Raw genomic sequence first — 20566 nt, 5'->3', positions numbered from 1 at the left:
TACTTTGACCTGTGTATGATTTTTCAGTTCTATTTCCACCACTGATTCACATTTGGTCCATATGCATTTTGACTATTATAAGGTTTTCAATAATCATCAGCTTTCCAACAGCATCAAACTGATTTCCAATAGTCCGAATGCATCACAATGCACATTTATGAGTACTGTAACAAGCTTTTCAACCAAAAAATAAATAAATAAACATCTTCTCCCAATACAAGAACGTTGGGGATTTTACAGAATACTGGCAGCTCATCTTTAAGCAGTGTCACAAAAAATATTGTACATTGATCTACTCCCTGTATTCCATCTAGAATTAACCGCCTGAAAGTTTTTCTTGAAAGCCATTTGCTTTTGTTTTGTTCGCTCTAATTCTTTCTTTCTTTCTTTCTTTCTTTCTTTCTTTCTTTCTTTCTTAGTATCCCTCTGATATGTTTCACGAAATGTGTGAATTATTAATGCATAGAGGAAGGCTCCTCTGAAAGCATCTTGTATTCAGGCTCTCAGTCCTGAGACTTATCTATATTTCTCCATTTGTGGGTATGAATTCATGTCTCACACATGGGATCACCTTTCAAATCCACATGACTGAATTACTTATGTAAAAAAATGTCTATTTAATCCCCTATGAACAATCATGGTTTCATTATAGTGTTATTGTAGTGTTTTTAGTGCATTCATTGCCATTTGTATAGCCACTATTTTACTAAAATACATAAATATGTGGTTTTTACAATTTAATGAAAAATAAAAAATAACTCTATATATATATATATATATATATATATATACATACATATATATATATATGTGTGTGTGTGTGTGTGTGTGTGTGTGTGTATATATTGGCATTTCTGTGTGGAATTTGCACGTTCTCCCTGTGTTTCCTTCGGGTGCTCCAGTTTGGTGCGGTACAGGTGAATTGGGTAAGCTAAAGTTATCTGTGGTGTGTGTGTATGGAATTGTGTGGATGTTTCCTAGTGACAAGTTGCGGCTGGAAGTGCAAAAACATATGCTGCATAAGTTGGCGGTTCATTCCACTTTGGCGACCTTAGATTAAAAAAGGGAATAAGACGAAAAGAAAATGAATGAACGAACTATATATATATATATATATATATATATATATATATATATATATATATATATATATATATATATATATATATATATATATATATATATACATATATACACACACACACACATACATACATACACACTATAGTAATTTATAGTGAATCCAAGTATAGGATTATAGTGGAAGTAATGTGAAACCACTGACCTCTTGTAACAATACATACAGTTACATAAACAATTTACCTAATACTGCACTGTAATACAACACTGTAAACCAATGCATTTGCTTTAATAACTGCATAGGTATTAATACTACAATTTACCCCAAAACTACAATATGATGCAGCATTTATTTCAAAAGCGTTCTAAAATTTTTCTTATGAAGGGCCAAAAACCAAACTTGAGGCTAGTGGGCCGCAGTGGCGCCCCCAGAAAACTTTCTTAGGGGTGGCCAGAAGAGGCCGCACCAAATCTTGGGGTGGCACACAAAAAAATAATGAATTAAGTGTAATGTTATATTTTTGTTTTTGGTAAATGTAATATTGTAGTTTTTATTCATTTAATTAATTCTTTTTGAAATATTGCTATTTATTCCTTGAAGTAATTCAGGAAGTACATGTGCAAACCAAATAAAAAATCTATGTTTAGTTAAAAAACACTTTTCATATATATATATATATGTGTGTGTGTGTGTATATATATATATATATATATATATATATATATATATATATATATATATATATATATATATATATATATATATACTGTATAAATAACTTTTATAAATAACTTTTTACGTGCTTTTATTGTACATCATATGGTAATTGCCATTGCTTTCTATTGAAGGTGTGTGCGTGCTGTCAACGACGATCGGGAAGGGTAGTGGCGGTTCTAGTTTAAATGACACCCTTGGCGAACCACACCCCACCTCGCTTGAATTGTTAGATTTGTTATTCAATAAATATAACAATTTATTTATAATTATTTTAAATAAATACAATTAATATTATTATACAATTATTATTCTGAATAAATAACAGAAATCAGTCCTAAATATTACTGGAAAACAACAACTGGAGTGATATGCCAAGATCACTTGAGAAACCTTTTGCATGAAAATTAATTATGAAAATTCTAAAGAATACAAAAAATGTATTATAGAATTATCTGTGGTCTTAGACGAGATCATGGCTGAGAAATCATGTTATGAAGTCTTACCTCCCTGACTCATTATCCCTCCTTTCTGCTTTAAAGGCATGCTTAGTGAAAGTAACATCATCATCATCATCATCATCATATTATATAAACTTTAGTCGACTTTCACCTCTGCACAAAAGGCTGTTACTCCGTTTCACGGCGCATGATCGGCGCGTACTGTATTTTGTCGGCGTGAATGCAAACAACCAACCGGAATTCACACGGGAGTGCGTGAGGCGCGCGGGAATGGTTTTCTGCGCGCATGCGTCAGTTTGCTTTCACCAGCATTCAGCATTGAACCAGCACTAAGGGGGAGAGACAATGAATCAGCTACGTCAGTAACACCAACAATAATTTAGTGGCTGCATTTTATATATTTAAATGTTGTGGATTTATAAGTACATAATGTCAACAGCAAAATTATATTGGGGTGGCCAAAGGGGTGGCCACAGGGGTGGCCAGAGTTTACCGAGGGGTGGCCGTGGCCACCCCTGGCCACCCCTTGGGGGCGCCCCTGGTGGGCCGATGGTAAATCGGGTAATTTCCAAATTTATTTAATAATGTTTAACGATGACTAGAAAACATTGCCTTATATTAACGAATGCAGTATTTTTTTTGACATTTTATAATAAACTTATTACTGTAAAATCAAAACAATCTCACATATAACAGAATAACACTAGTTTTTGCCTTGACTTGCTCACCGATGTCTTCTGCATAGGCTTAGTCCTCTATCCGTCTCTCTGTCGCGTGACATTTTTACATTTTAAAATGAAATAAGATTCATTTACAATATTTACTTGAAACCTTTCATTTCAGTTTGCTCTAAATAAAATAAATAAAAAGCAATAAAACAACAAACAAACAAACAAAAAGGTTACGTCAAATTAGAAAAATTATGATAAGAAAACTATAGTATTTTAAATTATAATCTAGTACAGTAAATTATTGTAGTTCTTTTTTTTTTAATGTGGAAGTGGGGACTCCAAAACCACCACTGACTGGTCTAAGCTTTTTGCTTTTTCTTCGTCTTCTTTTTTTTGTCAGCTAATGTCCATTTTATTGAAATGTAATGCATATGTTTAAATTCTCGAAAACATTTTCCCCTTGGTCTTAACTCGTATTTGCGCATGCTCAGTAGGCATACGTACGTGTTGACTGAGGGACGCGCCAAAACTAGTCACATACACCTACACCTGACTGACCAAGAGGCATGCCATGTATATTTTAGAATAAATATCCTGAAACAAGTAAGTCTGGGATTTATTTTACCACCTTAATGTCAGCCTGAGCTGACATATTTCACCGTATTTACACAGAAACTACGACAAACACTTGAGGCGCACTACTAAGCTAAAGATACTTTGTGTATATTAAAAGACATTTTACGTTTGCTAACATTGTTCACATATTCGCTCGTAGCTTCACCTACTGGTCATAATCTGAACCTTATAAAAGCTTTTATTATTTTTGTTTAATAATTGAGTTTTATATCTCTCAGTATTTGTAAATTGTTTTAATGCAAATTGTATTTCATTATCATCATATTTTGTTGTGTGGCGGTTGTGTACAACACATACAACAGAGTACAGTTTTAAAATGATCTGATTAGCATAATGTAAATGGAGCTTTTACGGCTGTTACAGTGGTTGACATCATCTCTGTAAAATAAGTAGAAACTTATTTTACAGAGAAATAACTAGAAAACATCATACAATTCGTAAAGGTCATAATGAAAAGTTGACTGAATGGTACGTTTGCTGCATGTTACGCTAATATTTCCCAAAACACTATGGTTTTAATGCTTATACTTTTATGGTTTGTAGTGTTGTTTATTGTGACGTTTATTTGTCTTAACAACCTTTAGAACTTTGTGTTCAGCAGGGATAATTTAAGCATGAAAGACGGGTGCTGTAGTGTCACACACCCAGTCAATAGAGGGGAGTGTTGTCTCACTTTCACCCTTCACTCATGCGTTTAATATTTCTCCAATGTCTAATTTATCACTTGCTGCAAAACAGAATTTAATCATTCCAGCTTGACTGGTACAATGGCATTAATCAACAGAAAACAAAAAAACTTCTACATTTTCTCACCTGCTTGACCACTGAACTGTACAAGAACAAATGAGAAGTTATACTGGACCCAATTCCCTGAGGATCCAGACTGGCTCCTTTCCTGTTTACTGTTTATACTGGTTTTAAGTACAGCACTGGATAATGTCACTTGCAGAAGAGCTCAGATGATAGATATGTGAGACGTGAAGAAAAAGGAGAGCACAAAGGAATGATTGGTGACTTTGTGGACTGTGCAGAAACAATGTAATGTGGGGGAAAAGGAGATTATGGGATGTCAGTTGAGGAACCTTTCACCCTGGTTTCCATCCCGGGAGGATGTTGACATGGCACAGTCCTACAAGTTGGGAACTTAGTCAGCTCTGTTTTTCAGAAGCCCTAAATGTTCCGCTGCAGGTCTATTATTCCCTTTTTATTCAATTTTGTTTAAATTACATTGTACGCTTAGCATGCAAAACTCGATTTTGTATTATAATTTTGTAATGATATGTATAGCTGTAGTATATTTGCACTGTAGACTCTATACTTTGGCACAGTTTTTATTTAAATTGAATGTCAAATCCTTGTTTGTAGGCTATGGTTTTTAGCAATATAGCAATACAACATAAATATAAAAAAACACTTTAAATAATTTCAGATCAAACTTGCTGTCACTGCGCTGTCTTTTTTGTCATTTCTCCTCTGCAGTCGAGCCACTCGAGAGATGCTTATTGACAGATGGTCCGGGCATTACCCGGCATCATGTTTTCACAGCCGACTTTACCTTGGCCTAAAGCCTGGACACACAAAAGGAAAACCAAGTTCATATTCTAGCCTGAACTTGTATATAAACTACAGAATGATTACTATTGCTTACCACAAAAATAAGAAATTAGCATCTGTAATATGAATAAAGGATAGTTTACACAAAACTTAATGTTTTATTATTATCATTTACTCTTGGGCTGGGCGATTAATCGAAAAGTAATCGAAATCGACATTCACAACCTTTTATCGATCTAATTTTTCCTGGACTATTTTTTCAATTACTTTCCCTACCATATGTGGTCACATGACCTCGCTTTTTCAAGCCTTTTATAAGGCTGATTTCTTCTTCTGTGGCCATTTTGCAGCCACATCTGATCTCTGGTCAAGTAGGACAATGGACCCATTCTTTAGCCTTTGCACTACATTGATACTGACTGGAAGCTTCACTAGAGCCTCTTGAGATGGCATATTATCCATTATATTAAAATTGTTATTTACCTAAATTATTTGTTTACAGAAGATGCAAGTTAAAGAAATGCACTGTTAAAAATATTATTTCCAGGTATACAAAAGTTATTCTATTTCGAAAAGATGCTTCTTTTTTTCTATTTTTAATATGAAAAACACTGAAAATTGTCAATTTTGTTTCTTTTTTTATAAGAAAAAAGTGACTGTTTTAGGCAATGTGTGTTTTAATTTCAATTGTTCAGCACTGATGTTCAATAAATAATCATAAATCAAGTAATATTTACAAATTAACTCTTGTCAGTAAACTATGAGGGCAATATATATATATATATATATATATATATATATATATATATATATATATATATATATATATATATATATATATATATATATATATATAAAAATTAATAGGGGTGACACGGTGGCACAGTGGGCAGCGCCTTCGCCTCACAGCAAGAAGGTTGCTGGTTCGAATCTTGGCTGGGTCAGTTGGCATTTCTGTATGGAGTTTGCTCCGGTTTCCATTTCCCCTACAAGGCCACAGACATGCACTATAGGTATCTTGGGTTAGCTCTATTGTCTATATGTGTGTGTGTGTGTGAATGTTTCCCAGTGATGGGTTGCAGCTGGAAGGGCATCCGCTGCGTAAAACATGTGCTGGATAAGTTAGCGGTTTATTCTGCTGTGGGGACCCCAGATTAATAAAGGGACTAAGCCAAAAAGAAAATGAATAAATGAATAAAAATAAATACATAAATAAAATAATCATTCATCAATCGTAATGGAGTCAAAATGTTCAATTAATCAAGATTTTGATTTTAGGCCAAATCACCCAGCCCTAATTTACTCACCCTTTGTTCCAAACCTGTTTGACTTTTTTTCTTCTATTGAACAAAAAAGACATTATTTGGGAGACGATGTTTACCAGTTTTCAGTTTCTTTTAAAAGAAATCTACAGAATAAAGAAACTCAATAAGTGAGTACATTTTTATTTTTGGGGGAACTAATTCCTTTAAGGGGAAAATTCAAGTTTTTAATATAGCTTGTATTTGTAAAAAGTATTTACAGAATCTTCAATGTCTTGCACTCATCTGCAAATCTAGTGCAGGCCTCTTTAGAATGTCATTATCATTTTTTTGTCTGTCAAAATGCATTTTTTACAGAACAGGCGTTCCCAAAATGATGTCGCTTTTCCTTCCTGTGCCTTCGGTCAAAGCCCAGCTGCTGTCCTGGTGACTGAGGGGCATTTCCAAATGAGGTACGTTTTTTTCCAGCTTCAGGGCTCAGTTACCTAATTTTCATTCTCAAAATATGCACAGCCATCACTTTTTACAGTCCTGCATATTTTCAGTTCAGATTTTTAAAATAACATGGTTTTTAAAGTAGTACTAATCATAAATGTATCAACAAATGCTCAAAAATGCTAATTTCTAAGGAAACATCATAGTGTTGAGGAATTATAGTCCTGCCCATTCATTTCACCCCCTATAAATCCCCATAAGTATAAAGTCATTGTTCCCTCAGAGTTTATGGCTCAGTTGTGCTTAACCTTGATACCATACACTTTGCAATATCTAGTGAAACACTGCCAACCTCTCTTCCGTATAGTTTAAAAAGAGTTCACACGAATTGAAAATGTACTAATAATTTACCCACCCTCAGGGCATCTGAGATGTAGGTGACTTTATTCTTCAGTAGAACGTTTAAGAAGACTTCTTTTTCTGAATATCTGAAACTGTTCCTTGGTGATTCATAAAACCCTGGTCTAAGGATACTAGCACTCTGAGTCACATATACAGGCAAACGAAACAAAAAAGATATATAATGGGTAACCCATATTAGTACTTGTGGCTCCTGTTGATACATTAAAGTCTTTATCTGTCTTTAAAAATAAATGTATTATTTTACATGATTACCTTTCATCCACAGCCTCTGGAAATGGTGCATTTAGTCTGGACTGGAGCTTAGACTTCTTGAGGCAATACAGCGCTCTGCATACACCCTCCACAAATCTATCTTTTAAATTCAGATTTTTAATAGGAAGCTGTACAATACAATATTTGTGCATATGCATTAGACTAGTCAGTACTGAAGCCAAATTTGGAGCTTATCTAACCAAATAACTTACAATTACGATCCAAAAACTACTGCACCCAAACGTATATATTATAGAAAAATATTAAACACAAATTTAAAAAGAGAGGAAAAATCAAGAGAAGAAAAAAAATAATGTATTGAAATTTTTTAGGTTGTATTTTTTTATATTTAGCTTGAATTTAATTTTATGATTTCTAAATATGTTTGGTGAAAAAAAATATTATTTTAATAAATATATCTGTTTAATAAATATGTTTTGTGTAAATGCACCAATATATATTACCCATATTCACTGAGAAATTGGTTACAATTTTCATTCTCAAAATGGGGTGTACTCACATACGCTGAGCACTGCATATGTATGGTACAAACTCAAATATGGGCTGATTTTTGTTTACAATAAGTTTGTTTTAAGAAAGGTTGCTCCCTCCTATGTGTGTGTAAGTACAGTACCTGCATACATGTTGTAAATTGTTGTCAGTTATGTTCAGTTTCTTGCTTAAATGAGTTGTTTTGCTTTACAAGACCTCAAAGTATCGCTAAGAGCCACTGGTATTAATTTTGTTTTGCCTTTGTTTGTTTTTTACTTGCATTTTATGAATCACAAAGGACCAGAGTTTAAGCAAGAAATCTTTAATGTTCTACTGAAGACGTCAAAAACATCTTGCATGGCCTGGGGGCAAATTGACAGGTTGAACTACCCCTTTAAAAAGCTAAGATACGTTGAAACGCTTTTCCAGTTGAACTTCATTAATATCGATGACTATATTATTAATTCATGATTTAAAAAATGTTTAACAGAAAACTATCAAAAACATTGCTGTCAAATTGCATTGGCCCAGAAACACACTGTAGCGTTCGCAGAGAACTGAAATAGCAATCACACACCACTTACACATAAATGCACAATTACCCAGAAGACAATTTACTTTCTTTTTGTCACATGGACATCATACACAGATAAACAACTAACAAGACATTCACTGTTAAAATTATACAACACAGATGACGGTATTTTACTAAAAAGACGTAGTACAATTTAAAAATACACAACATTGTGGCGGTTTTGTGATTATCAGATGTCATTGTCCAAAAGCCCTACATCTAATCCATAAAGTTTACCAAGAGGCCTGCTCAGATTTCAATTAGATAAAACACTGCTAATGACTCTCTCCCTCTGAACATCAAGTCCCACTGCCCACATCTCATCCTCTTTTCTGCCCCTCTGCGCATCTGCAGTTTCAGTCATCAGAAGCTCATTACTCACCAAGATCCAGCTCCGTTTCTTAACGCAAGGATTTATCTTAAAACGTAACAAAGAGAGAGGAAATGATGCAACTATGGCTGTAAATCTGAATTCAGACGTGTCCGGTGAAGATTAGCCTTGCGCTTGGGAGAATTAGTCATTTGCTGAGTGTTTTGAAACTCACGAACCCCCCTTTCTTACTGGAAGGCAGAAAAGAGCCTCTCCCAAACATCTCTTCACTGTTCTGGCACAAATACATAACACAATGTACATTTGAAAACAGATGCTTTATAAGGTGACAAATCATGTATTTTATTTAGGATGGCTTTGTTTTAAACTGTTGTGGTTTGCGTGAGAGTGTTTTTATTGCTAATCTCCGCTGGAATGAGAGCCGTAGCCGAACAACCGTTCACAACAGAAATGCTAGTCTTATTGTTTCGGAGTCTATGCTCATATATGCTGACATTTGCATTCGCTGTTTCCTGCTGGGCAACACTTGCAGAGATTTTAAGGTCGGGATTAAGGTTGGAGGGATCCGTGCAGCTGTTGGTCAGATCCTCGCCCTGGACCTTCTGCATGTGGAAAGTTCCATGAATTTTCAGTTCAAGAGTGGAGGTGACAGTCTGCATGCATACGACACAGCGGAAGCCTGTCAGTGAGTTGTGCAGGTCTGGGTGCCTCTGACAGTGTTCCAGGAAGTCCTCCTCACTGTGAAGAGGAAGCTTGCAGATGCGGCAGTTGCCTGTGTCCAAGCTCCTGCTGTGGGTGACCTTGTGTTCAGTCAGAGTTAGCAGTGAGGGGAAGCGCTCTCCACAGATGGGGCATTGGCAGTGCTTGGTGGGGCCTAGATGAGTCTGGACGTGCTCCCACAGAGCCATCTCAGTGAAGAAGGTCTTGGAACAGTCTTTGCATTTGTGGCTCCCTTGGATCGCCTCCACTTTGCGCTTGAGAGTGCCACTCTCCCCAGGCTGGATGTGGTGATCTCGCAGCTGGTGGTTGGCGAGCAAGGACTGCATGGTGTATGAAGCACCACAGATTTCACAGGCAAACATAGGATCGCTGAGGCTCGCCTTTCCTTTGGTTTCAGTGGGAGGGCTGAACAGCAATTCCACCTTACCGTCTCTTATTTCACTATTCGCTGGCAGGAATCCAGCGCCGTCCTTGGCAACTGGTTCAGAGACAGGTGGAGGGGTCACGTTGTTACCTTCAACGCTCTGGCTCTTGGCACAGAGTTTCTCGTGTAAGGGCACCTCGAGGGGAGATCTGGTCTTAGTACAGACGCAGGGACTGCATTTGTCGCTGTGTGTGGTGATATGACACTGCAAGTCAACATCCGTAGTGAAGGACTCCGTGCAGAAGATGCAAGAGTATGCCTTACATTGTTTGTCGAGGTGCTTCTCTTTGACATGCAGGTGCAAGTCGTCCTCTTGCTTGAAGTCCCAGTCGCAGGACGTACAGTGGAAAGTCGTTCTCTTGTTGCTGTGTTCAGAGGCCAAGTGAACCTGAATAGACACCTTAGAGCTGAACACCTGCTGGCATAGGGAACAGCGGTAAAATGAAACAGTGTGCATCTCAAGTAGGTGCCCATGTAAGTCTTTCACACTAGTGAAGGTCTTACCGCAGCTCTCACAGATGTAGAACGTAGATGTGTTGCTAAATTGAAACACTGTGTGCTCCTTAAAGGATTCATTGTTTGGGAAATCCCTCAAGCCCTCTTGACATGTAAGTTTTGGAAGCAAACTTTTCAGGTGAGAGCTCAAGTGAGTCTGAAACAGATCCAGATCTGTGTATTTAGCTCCGCAATGGTCACATATGAAGTCGGATGAAGGTATGGCACAGTGGCCTGCTTTTTTGGCTGGACTCTTAATTGACTGAGGTGATGTTGAACCAGTTGTCCTTCTTCCATCTGTGAGGTTCATCAAGTTAGTGTTCTTGTGCATCTTTTTGATATGCTGCATCAGTTTTAGTTTACTGCTAAATGTAGGCAAGTGGCTGCAGTATGGACAGAATTGCAAAGACCTTTCTGCTATTTCTTCTGGATCAGCGTCAAGTTTTGGGCTCTGGTTTCTGCAGTGGGTCTGCTGCATGTGATTATCTAGCGTGTCCTTTGTAAGGAATCCTCTAAAGCACTGTGAGCAGAAGAAGACATTGCTTTCAGTTAAAGCAGAGTTATGTGTTCGCCGAACATGCTCTTGAAGAGCTTCAAGGTTTTTTAACGATGTGGGACAGAAGCTACACTGAAGAACTGTCTGAACGGCTGCTGTGATTGCAGCTTCAAGCAACACAGAATGGCCTAGCATTACATTAGCCTCTTTCTGGTGCAATTCAGACGGAAAAGTAAGAATCTCAGAACTGGAGCAGATCTTATTCTCCATGTGTCGAGTCTGTGGACATGGTCTGGAGTCCACGTGGTTGTGAACATAATTACTTATAATCTTGAGCTTTTTAGAGATTCCTAAACAACCGTCAAATGGAGACTTTCTCTTTTCTCCAGAAACAGCCACGTGCTTTTCGCCAGAAGCAGCCAGGGTTGCTAGACTGGGTATTTGTGAGTTGATACGTGTGCATTCCACTATTGAGATGTCTGACTGATCTTGTGCTGAAAAATTTGGAGGTTTTCTTTTCTCAGGGTCCCCCATGTAATTTGGTACATCGTTTAGAAGAGAGAGATGTTGCAAGGACAACGTACTAGCCTGCTCAAACTGATTATTAAAGTCCTGTTTGTTTTTTGTTGGGCTTTCGTCGCTTGCATCTGTTTGTGATATTTCAAGAGGTACTGAACTGTTGCCAGGCAAAGGGGTGTTCACCTTCCCGCTCAGACCGAATCTCTGATGGTCTCTGCATGTTTCTCCCCTGAATCCAAGGCCACATCCATCTTCATGGTCAGTGGAGGAATGTTCAGAAAAACCCAAACAAAATTTTTCATCTTCCTCAACATTGCGGTTTGCTATGAGCCAAGAGGAAAAGAGAAATGTCTATTTACAACTTTCATGAAAATGTACCAGAGAAAGTAACTAGCTAACAGTAATTTAGCAAAGATTTTAAATGAAGTATATGTTCAGAAATGTGATTGTAAATCATTGAAGCTTCTCCAGTAACAAGACACTTTCTCAAATATGTAGAGCCACAGGTTTGTCGGAATCATATATGATGTAATCTAAAATACATCATGCCCACCCCCTTATTAAATTGTGATTTAGTTACCTACTTTAAAAACGATGCTTAAATTAATGGTAAATGAATAGTACCTTGTATCTTCCCAAACACTTCAGATTAAAAGTTTCAAAAGGACCGTCTTGCTGATGTCTGGCAGTTTTAAATATAAGCCAACCTCATAAGAGCAGACTAAACACCAAAAAATATGAATTGGATGCTCTTTTTCACACTTTTTTAGATGTAATTAGCTCGGCATGTGGCCACATAATGAGCAATCCCACTGTGACTAAAATTGCTGTCAGTGTGAGAGGACCAGATTCACAGTTTGAACAAATGCAGTGCTGCTACTTTAAAGTACTGAATATTTACAAGACATAAAAACAAACCAAAAACCATTGAACCAAATCCATGCTTACACTGAATCAAATTACTGTATCTGCTTTAAAAGATTTAATACATAAAAACACGATTAGCTATTTAATTATCATAAATCCAGAATCACTTGTAAGGGCATGATTCGTTATGTTTGTGTGCAAATGGGGAATTGCAAATATAACAAATTCAAAGGTCACACAAAAACACCAAGAAACACTAAACCTGCAATATAAAACCCCGGAGGTCTCTCTTTGTAATCTTCTTGTATAAAGGATACAGACAAATAGAGTGAATATATTCACAGTTTATTCAGGATAATGTGTTTACCTGAACTATGGCAGTACTTTGTTTGGACCGGTGATTCTGATTGTGGTAGGTTTGTAGGCTCTTCAGCACTTTCTTCTTTCCCTTGTCCATGTCTGTTACTTTCCTCATCCCATTCTTTGCCCCTCTCCTCTGAGCAATCTTTCTTTCCCATATTCATCCCATCGTCATTTGCATTTAACCGGTTTTCATGACCTGTATAGAAGAGATTGACTCATGATGACCATAGGTGCTAAATGTAATTTAATTTACATTGCTAAAAAAGCTAGCACTTTAAATGGATCACCTGGCACGCACAGGGTTATCCTGAAAAGTGCAAACAAATATAGACATTTTGATCTGTTTTTCATCTAGCTATGGAGTACCCTTGTGTGCTTGTTTGTTTTTTAAATAAAAAGGTGTACCGAAGACAAGAAGCAGATGCTTGAAATATAACATTTTCTGTTTTTAATGATAGCACGATGAACTATAGAATTACCTCTACAGGGAAAACTATGCAAATAAAATGCGCAGAGAAACAACTTCAAAAGTTTCATTTTTCATTATACAGACTTATTCTGCAATTATTCTGGTAACATCTGTAATTCAAAGTGACAGCAACATGTCAGGAAACATACTAAGCTTTATACCCAGCAAACATAAAAACATTAAAAAAAATTTTAAACTCGCATTTATTCATTTTTATGTCATGTTTCTGAATTTGTCTTCTGTTGTTTTTATACTGAGAGAGTTACATATTATCTGTCCCCTGCTCCTAAATCTAACATGCATTTACATTTAATTGTTATACATTATTATATGTTTATTAAGCTGTATTCCTCAGTCATTTACATTCTCTGTCCTAGCTAGGACATTTAGTCCTCCCAAACAAAGCAAAATCGCACACACATTATTAATACAGCTGTGAAAACTTTGTTGTTCCTAATACCACAAGAGTAGCCTACCTTAATAAGTTAATCTTCATCGATATGTATGCTATCATGTGTATTACGTGCCTAATATGGTAACACCCTCTTAATTAAAGACTTAAAGACTCTATAAGAATACAGTGGAAGTGAAATGAAAGTTCTGCAGAACAATTACATTATCCTCTTCTGGTCTACTCCGCAACATCGATCTGAAGTCTATCTACAACGTATTAGGGTCGATTTGCCTACTGTGGAGTTTCACTCAAAACCACAAGGAAACAAGTGATTAAATAAAAACCTTTCGTACCTTTCAAAGATCTTGGTTTCGCTTGCTTTCGACGAGACATTATAGAGGACTTCAGCAGCTGCCAGTAAACGGGTTGAGTTGCTGTCCACTGTTTGAAAGCGCAGGCGGCGAACAAGAGCAAACACTTGAGTGTTATTTCATGAACTGGAATAGCGGGAAAGCACATTAATATGACGGGCAAAGGGGCTCGCCCCCGCCTACAGCAGCGGGATGACTCCATACACGCGCTGCGCCACCGGGGACGCGCGCGAGATGCGTAATCGCTGTACTCACGTGAACACGCGGACACACAGAGCTGAACCACAGTTTTATCGTTCATATACTTTTTAGTTTGAGTTAACTTGTTTAAAGTTGAAGAGTGTTGAGTTTACTAGTTCACGGTGTAAAAATAGTTCTCGTTTTTACTTCACGTCACGTTTTTTCTACAAGAATTTCGTAAGCTGAATGCAAGTAAACAGCAAAGAAGACTACATAATGAGAGCGTGCTTGCTGCATGTGCTTACAGTAGTCTAAATATATTGGCTTACTATAATTATTTTAATTAAATTTAATACATTACTTTTGTTAGAAATATTTAAGATTGTATCAAATCTGACTTTTAAGTTTAGGATCTGGGCATATTAAATATTTAAATAGTAAAATTTCCTCAGAATGAAAGGTTAAATAAGTGTATGTAAACAACATTTAAACCTCCCTTAAACAACCTTTTAAAATTCCCAAAACGTCTCATTTTGGCTGAGAGTGGGAGCATTCACTCCATAATTCATACGTTTCTTTCAAATCAAAGAAATAAAACAACCAAGAAGAGAAAATGCTCATGTAACATTTGAAAAATCTACAATATAGCATCAAACATATGGCACTGTTGTAATAAAATCATCAGAGGAGCGTCTTCCTTCATAATGACACCTCGGTTTAATTTCTCTGTGGAAACGTTAGTTATGAGCCGCCCCGTTGGATGGGCTTTGCAGTGGGGAACGTTGATTAGAAAGCTGGATCCCTTTGGGAGTCTGCTCTGCAATTGCATGTTTCTAATGAGTTTTGAATTAGCTGCTGAGACACTTGTCTGTGACTGTTTTGTGAATAGAGAAGGGAATGTTGCGATGAAGACACACACCACGACATAATACATCTGTCAGGTCCTGAGATTCCAGCATAAAGACTTTGGGTCAGTGATGTGTAGTTTGGGTTGACTCTACCCCTAAGAATCCTTGTAGTGAGTTAAACTGTTAGATGACATTATGAATCTGCAGCGCACCCGAGTATAAGCATATTTGTGAATATGTAGTGTAGCTTTAAATAGACCGTATTGACATGCAAAAGCAACCTTTGCACAAAGGAGATCATGAAGGAAATAATATATCAGCCAATCAGAGTATCTCCAGGGAGAAAAGCTGTTCTGCTTCATATCCTCAAGCACCCAATTGGTTTTATTAGACCATTTGAAAACAAATACTTTGCAGTGAATCTTCTTGAGCAAAAATAATAATAAAAATGGTAATTTGCCCTATTGTTGTTTTGATTGATTCACTTTTTTAAAGTTATGAACTGAGAGAGTTAATTTTGTTATTTTGAGCGAGAAAGACTTATAATGTATGTTATTATTTCAGAACCACTAATACTAAAGGTATTAATATTAATATTAAAGGTGCCATAGAATGAAAATACATTCATTCATTCTCCTTCAGCTTAGTCCCTTTATTCATCAGGGGTCACCACACCCATACACTCTCACATGCACACACATACACTATGGACAGTTTAGTTTATTTAATTCACCTATAGTGCAGGTCTTTGGACTGTAGGGGAAATTGGAGCACCTGGAAGAAACCCACACGAACACGGGGAGAACATGCAAACTCTACACAGAATAGCCAATTGGCCCAGCCGGGACTTGAACCAGCGACCTTCTTGCTGTGAGGCGACGGGTCCAAGCTGCTACTCATTTGAATTGAAAAAATAGTTATTTATGGCCACTTTTTAATCATATCACACATAAAAGTGAATTTTATATAAAATCATTGTGTACACATCATTTTCTGGACTTGCTGCATCACAGATACCACAATTTTAACAATTTAAAAAATAAGATGACAGAGATGTTAACAATAGCTCCAATTATTTAATCACCACAATTCCAACACAACGGATGACACTCTACTCAAAGCTGTTCACATTTTCAGACAGAAATTCTGTATTTCTGTGGCAACATGGTCAACATCTAAATTTACGTTGGCCAGGTGATACAATGGTCATTTGGTGAAAATCACAGCTTTCAGAAATTTCAGTGTTTACAAATTATGATTGTGTGTTGTAGGAGGCTGTGAACACTTTTTACTTTCAGATTCTTCTAATTACAAGAAAACTGAAGGCAGCTAATATCATCTACCACATTGGTTCCCAAAGGGGGGTTGCTTGGTGATTTCCAAAAATGTGATAATTTTTTTAAAAATAATCAAATAGAATTACCATACTTTATCCATAACCTACTGAAGATAAAAATAGTAGTTTAGGTACAGCCTTCTGCTTTTTTTCTATTGGATTGCGACCCTTGGGGTGATTACATTATATTAAAGATACTGATGCAGCAGATTGACTTTTTGGAATCAGGTTAAACTTTCTGACACCTTTACAGCACTCACATACTTTTTTAAAAATGAAATGAAAAATAGTCTTGGGCCTATTGGTGTGTGTGCCGTTGCATGCAAAGTTTCTATATTTATAACCACCCCAGAGGATATTGGGGGTCGCAAGTCACTGGCATTGTTATTTTGGGGTCATGAGCTGAAAAGTTTGGGAACCCCCTGATCTAACATGCACATAACATGAACTTTGAAACACCTATAAAATGTAAAATAATTGGCAATAATGTAATGTAAACACCTCTTAGATATCTTCTATATCTATAGCATATCTTGTGCGTTCAGAGCCATGCTTAAATAGCTAACCTAACCAAGGATAAGCATGGATAGATGAGCTCCATGCAGTACCACCTAGTGGACTTGTTCTGTCTCAGCATTCACCTCATGCCTGTGCTCTTCATTCTTAAAAGGCCTTTAAACAAAAGGTTCTTTACTGACATTACAGGTTTCAAGAAAAACCTGTAATATTATTTGGAACATTTTCATTCCAAAAATTGGATCTTTAGAATGATTCCTTATAGTCTTCTATGAAGATCTTCTAAATTAAAGGTTCTTTGAGGAACCAAAAGTGTAACATCACTGTACAAACACCTTTTTTTTTTGGTTCTTAGCGCTTTTGAATTTAAGAGTATTGTACACACAACATTTACATAGACATTCCTAATGATGGAAATTACAGATAGAATTTTACAGAATACAGACGGATGAAGTATACTCTAGTCTAACATAAGGTAAAAGCAGCTTTGTTTTTTTTGTGACTTGAATGTGAGTAAATGGCAATGAGTGAACTACCCCTTTAAAACTCATTTTCTCTTGAGGATGCATAACACATTCCAACAGAGGCGGCTCATGAGGGGCAGCGTGATTATCTACAGCATGTGCAGTCTCGAGAGCCAATTATCTTTATGAACATTTACCACTGCCAATTCAGGCAAATGAAAAAAGAGTTGGGGCATTTTTAAATCAGGACATCAAGATTAATTATTGTCTGATATTAATGAACTTTGAAGGTTAATTTTTATTAATCAGCTAATTACAGAGCCAGAGATGAAGCCGATTGCTAATGATGATGATCCCGGCTCAGTCGGTGAAGAAAACGGTCTGATCTAGAGTGGATCAGAAATTAAAATAAAGACTTCACTTCAGTGCTTCTCCAGCTGAGGTCAAGGACATGCTGTTGTAATTGTGGATTGCGAGGTAGCAAGGTACTTTGTGTTTATTCGGTGCTATATATTGGCACACAAATCACTAGGCTTTTGGCGCTGACACATCGTCAGTTTTTTCATTAAACGTTTCTGAGAAATGTTATAAGACATTTATAGAATAAAATAAATATTAACAATTTAACTAAACACATGCATTTCACACTTTACATGGCTGCATTTTGTTTATTTTCCTTATTTGACCATTTGCATCTTAATAACTTAACTTCCCTTATTAAACATATGCATTTAAATTATGGGTTGCACTTCTGGTTTGGGGAACTTCCATTCAAAACAATGGAAACAAATCAATTCAAATGCACTGCAAAAAATCTATATAGTGAAATATGATTGAGTTTGATTGATTTTTTTTATCTGTTGTGAAAGTATTATGCTTAATATTTTAACATGACACTGCATGTCTGTGGCCAAAGCTCTTTTGAATCTTTTGTTCCTCCAGATTATTTTATCTTTCTATTCCTTACAGTAAAGTAATATTCAAAAGACATGTTATATTGCTGCTAAAAGACTACTTTGGAGTTTGTTTGGGGTTATTTAAAGTCTTCTGAAAGTAATTTTATTAATGCTAACACGAGGAAAATTGTCCCTGTACTCAGTGTTTTAAAGGGGTGGTTCAGAGTGTATTTTTAAGACTTGGTCGTGTTTTAAAGATGCAAAGCAATGTGTGCTCAAGCTTCACTTGTAAGAAATCACGTATTTTTTTGCATATAATCTTTGATTATATACAGCTACTCAGCTAACATGAAAACGACTGTCATATTCCCTAGTTCTTCCAAAGTCTCTGATTGGTTAATTAACATAATGTGCTGTGATTCGCAGATTGGCTCCACGTCAAAAGCGTCACACCTCTAGTAGCGTGCTCTGTGTAAATACTGTCTATCAGTTTAGCTGTTAGCCATAGTAGGTTGAGCCTTAATCAGACAGAAAATGAAAAGGACACAGCTGAACCTCATGCCTGCTCTCTAAAATCAAATCTGACAAGTGTCTTTTATATATATTCTGGTTATAAGCATGTGTAAGTAATTTGAAACCTTCACATATCTTTTGTAAGTTTGTTATTTGAGATGTAGAATGCACTAAAAAGCATCCGCATAGAGAGACACTGCTGTGCTGGTGAAGAATGTAGGTGTTTACAGGGGTTTAATGGAAAATATAAATATGTAGTTAAGTTGTTAGCGGTGTCAAACAGCATTTCTCCTTGTTTACATCCTTGTTTATTCATTCATCCATTCAATTTCTTGTCGGTTTAGTCCCTTTATTAATCTGGGGTCGCCACAGCGGAATGAACCGCCAACTTATCCAGCAGGTTTTTACGCAGCGGATGCCCTTCCAGCCACAACCATCTCTGGGAAACATCCACACACACACACACTCATACTCATACACTATGGACAATTTAGCCTACCCAATTCACCTGTACCGCATGTCTTTGGACTGTGGGGGAAATCGGAGCACCTGGAGAAAACCCACGTGAACGCAAGGAGAACATGCAAACTCCTCATAGAAACTCCATCTGAGCCGAGGTTCGAACCAGCGACCTTCTTGCTGTGAGGCGACAGCACTACCTACTGCGCCACTACGTCGCCATCCTTGTTTATGTCCTCATTAAAACATAGAGTTAATGCCAGAAACTGTGCATGTAATAGATCAATTTTAACAAATAAAAACACTTACAGGTTGTGGCTCACAATCCACAGCTTATTTCATTATGGTTGGAGCTGCTCCTTCTTTGAGGAGTTTTTAGCTGAATCCAGCACTGAACTAGGAGATTCTGGAAGCTGTCCTTTGTCAAATGCTAGCTATATATTTTTTTATAATTCTCAGGAAATTAATTACAATTAAATTAAAATTAAATTGGCCCGGTTAGAAGAGGTGTGCCAGAGCGCGGTTCACTCGGGCTTTGGGACGGTATGCTTTTAGTGTGAGTGCAAAGTATGCCTGAGCCTGAAACTGAATATAAGAATTTAAATAATTAATATTTATGAATATTACACCTGCTCAATGAAAATCAGAAGATTCACTACATCAATATATCTGACATAACTTGATCAGACATCTAAAAAGGGGAAAAAAAAGTCTAAGGCATCAATAGAAAGTAATACTGTGGTTAAAAGAGTCTTGCAGATGACAGTGCAATACTTATTTTTTTATTCCAGACGCACCGGCATAACAGCTCCATTGTGGTTCAGTGGTCAGCACGTTGCAATGCGCCGCCGCTCACCTGAGTTCGAACCTTACATAAATAATTTTTTATTTTATTTTTAGTGAAGACATATAATACTGATTGGGTTATTTATATAGGTGTACATAATTTATTTTTATTTTTTGTGTGACCACCGTTACAAAGGGCTGAATATCTATAAAGAATTTTGCACAGAATATATATTCAGATATTGCTAGAAAGGACATTGTGATGTTTTAAAAAATAGTGTTGGAGATTTAGCTACCCTTTAATCTTCTCATATTTATGAAAAACATTTGAAGTTCGAAAGCAGCTGTTTCCTTAAAAAAGACGTAAAAGTGTCATTAAAAACTGAATTGGAAATTATGTTATTTTAATATAGTCAGTCATGAACTGAGGTGGGCCGTTCTAAGGCTTAAAACTCCAGGGCTGAAAAGGAGTCCCACTCCGGCCCTAGTGAGAGCGCTTCTCTTCCTGTTAAATGGAACAGTCAGATCATCGATGATGTAAGCGTGCTCAGGTCCGGTAGGTAA

General features: G+C 36.6%; 2 protein-coding genes across 3 annotated transcripts in view; one reads left to right on the top strand and one right to left on the bottom strand.

Moving 5' to 3' along the window:
- vipas39 (VPS33B interacting protein, apical-basolateral polarity regulator, spe-39 homolog) overlaps positions 1-20566 on the top strand; it is a 219917-nt gene that overhangs the window by 55030 nt on the left and 144321 nt on the right. The window lies entirely within an intron of this gene.
- On the bottom strand, positions 8575-15488 carry znf521 (zinc finger protein 521). Its single transcript, XM_087298099.1, has 3 exons — positions 13987-15488; positions 12775-12966; positions 8575-11863 (listed from the first exon to the last, which is right to left on the bottom strand). The coding sequence occupies exons 1-3, from the start codon at positions 14303-14305 to the stop codon at positions 9249-9251; spliced, it is 3126 nt and encodes a 1041-aa protein (XP_087154225.1). The 5' UTR covers positions 14306-15488; the 3' UTR covers positions 8575-9248.

The sequence above is a fragment of the Danio rerio genome, chromosome 20, assembly GCF_052040795.2.
Source record: "Danio rerio strain M-AB ecotype USA chromosome 20, GRCz13ab, whole genome shotgun sequence".
NCBI lineage: Eukaryota > Metazoa > Chordata > Actinopteri > Cypriniformes > Danionidae > Danio > Danio rerio.
This window is presented reverse-complemented; position numbering and strand designations above follow the sequence as displayed.

Excerpts from the sequence above, each read along its gene's own strand:
- znf521 (XM_087298099.1), bottom strand. The coding sequence starts at position 14,305 with ATGAACGATAAAACTGTGGTTCAGCTCTGTGTGTCCGCGTGTTCACGT. Across the intron at positions 12,967-13,986 it reads GAAACCAAGATCTTTGAAAG|GTCATGAAAACCGGTTAAAT; the intron begins GTACGAAAGGTT and ends TCTTCTATACAG. Across the intron at positions 11,864-12,774 it reads AAAGTACTGCCATAGTTCAG|CAAACCGCAATGTTGAGGAA; the intron begins GTAAACACATTA and ends CTTGGCTCATAG.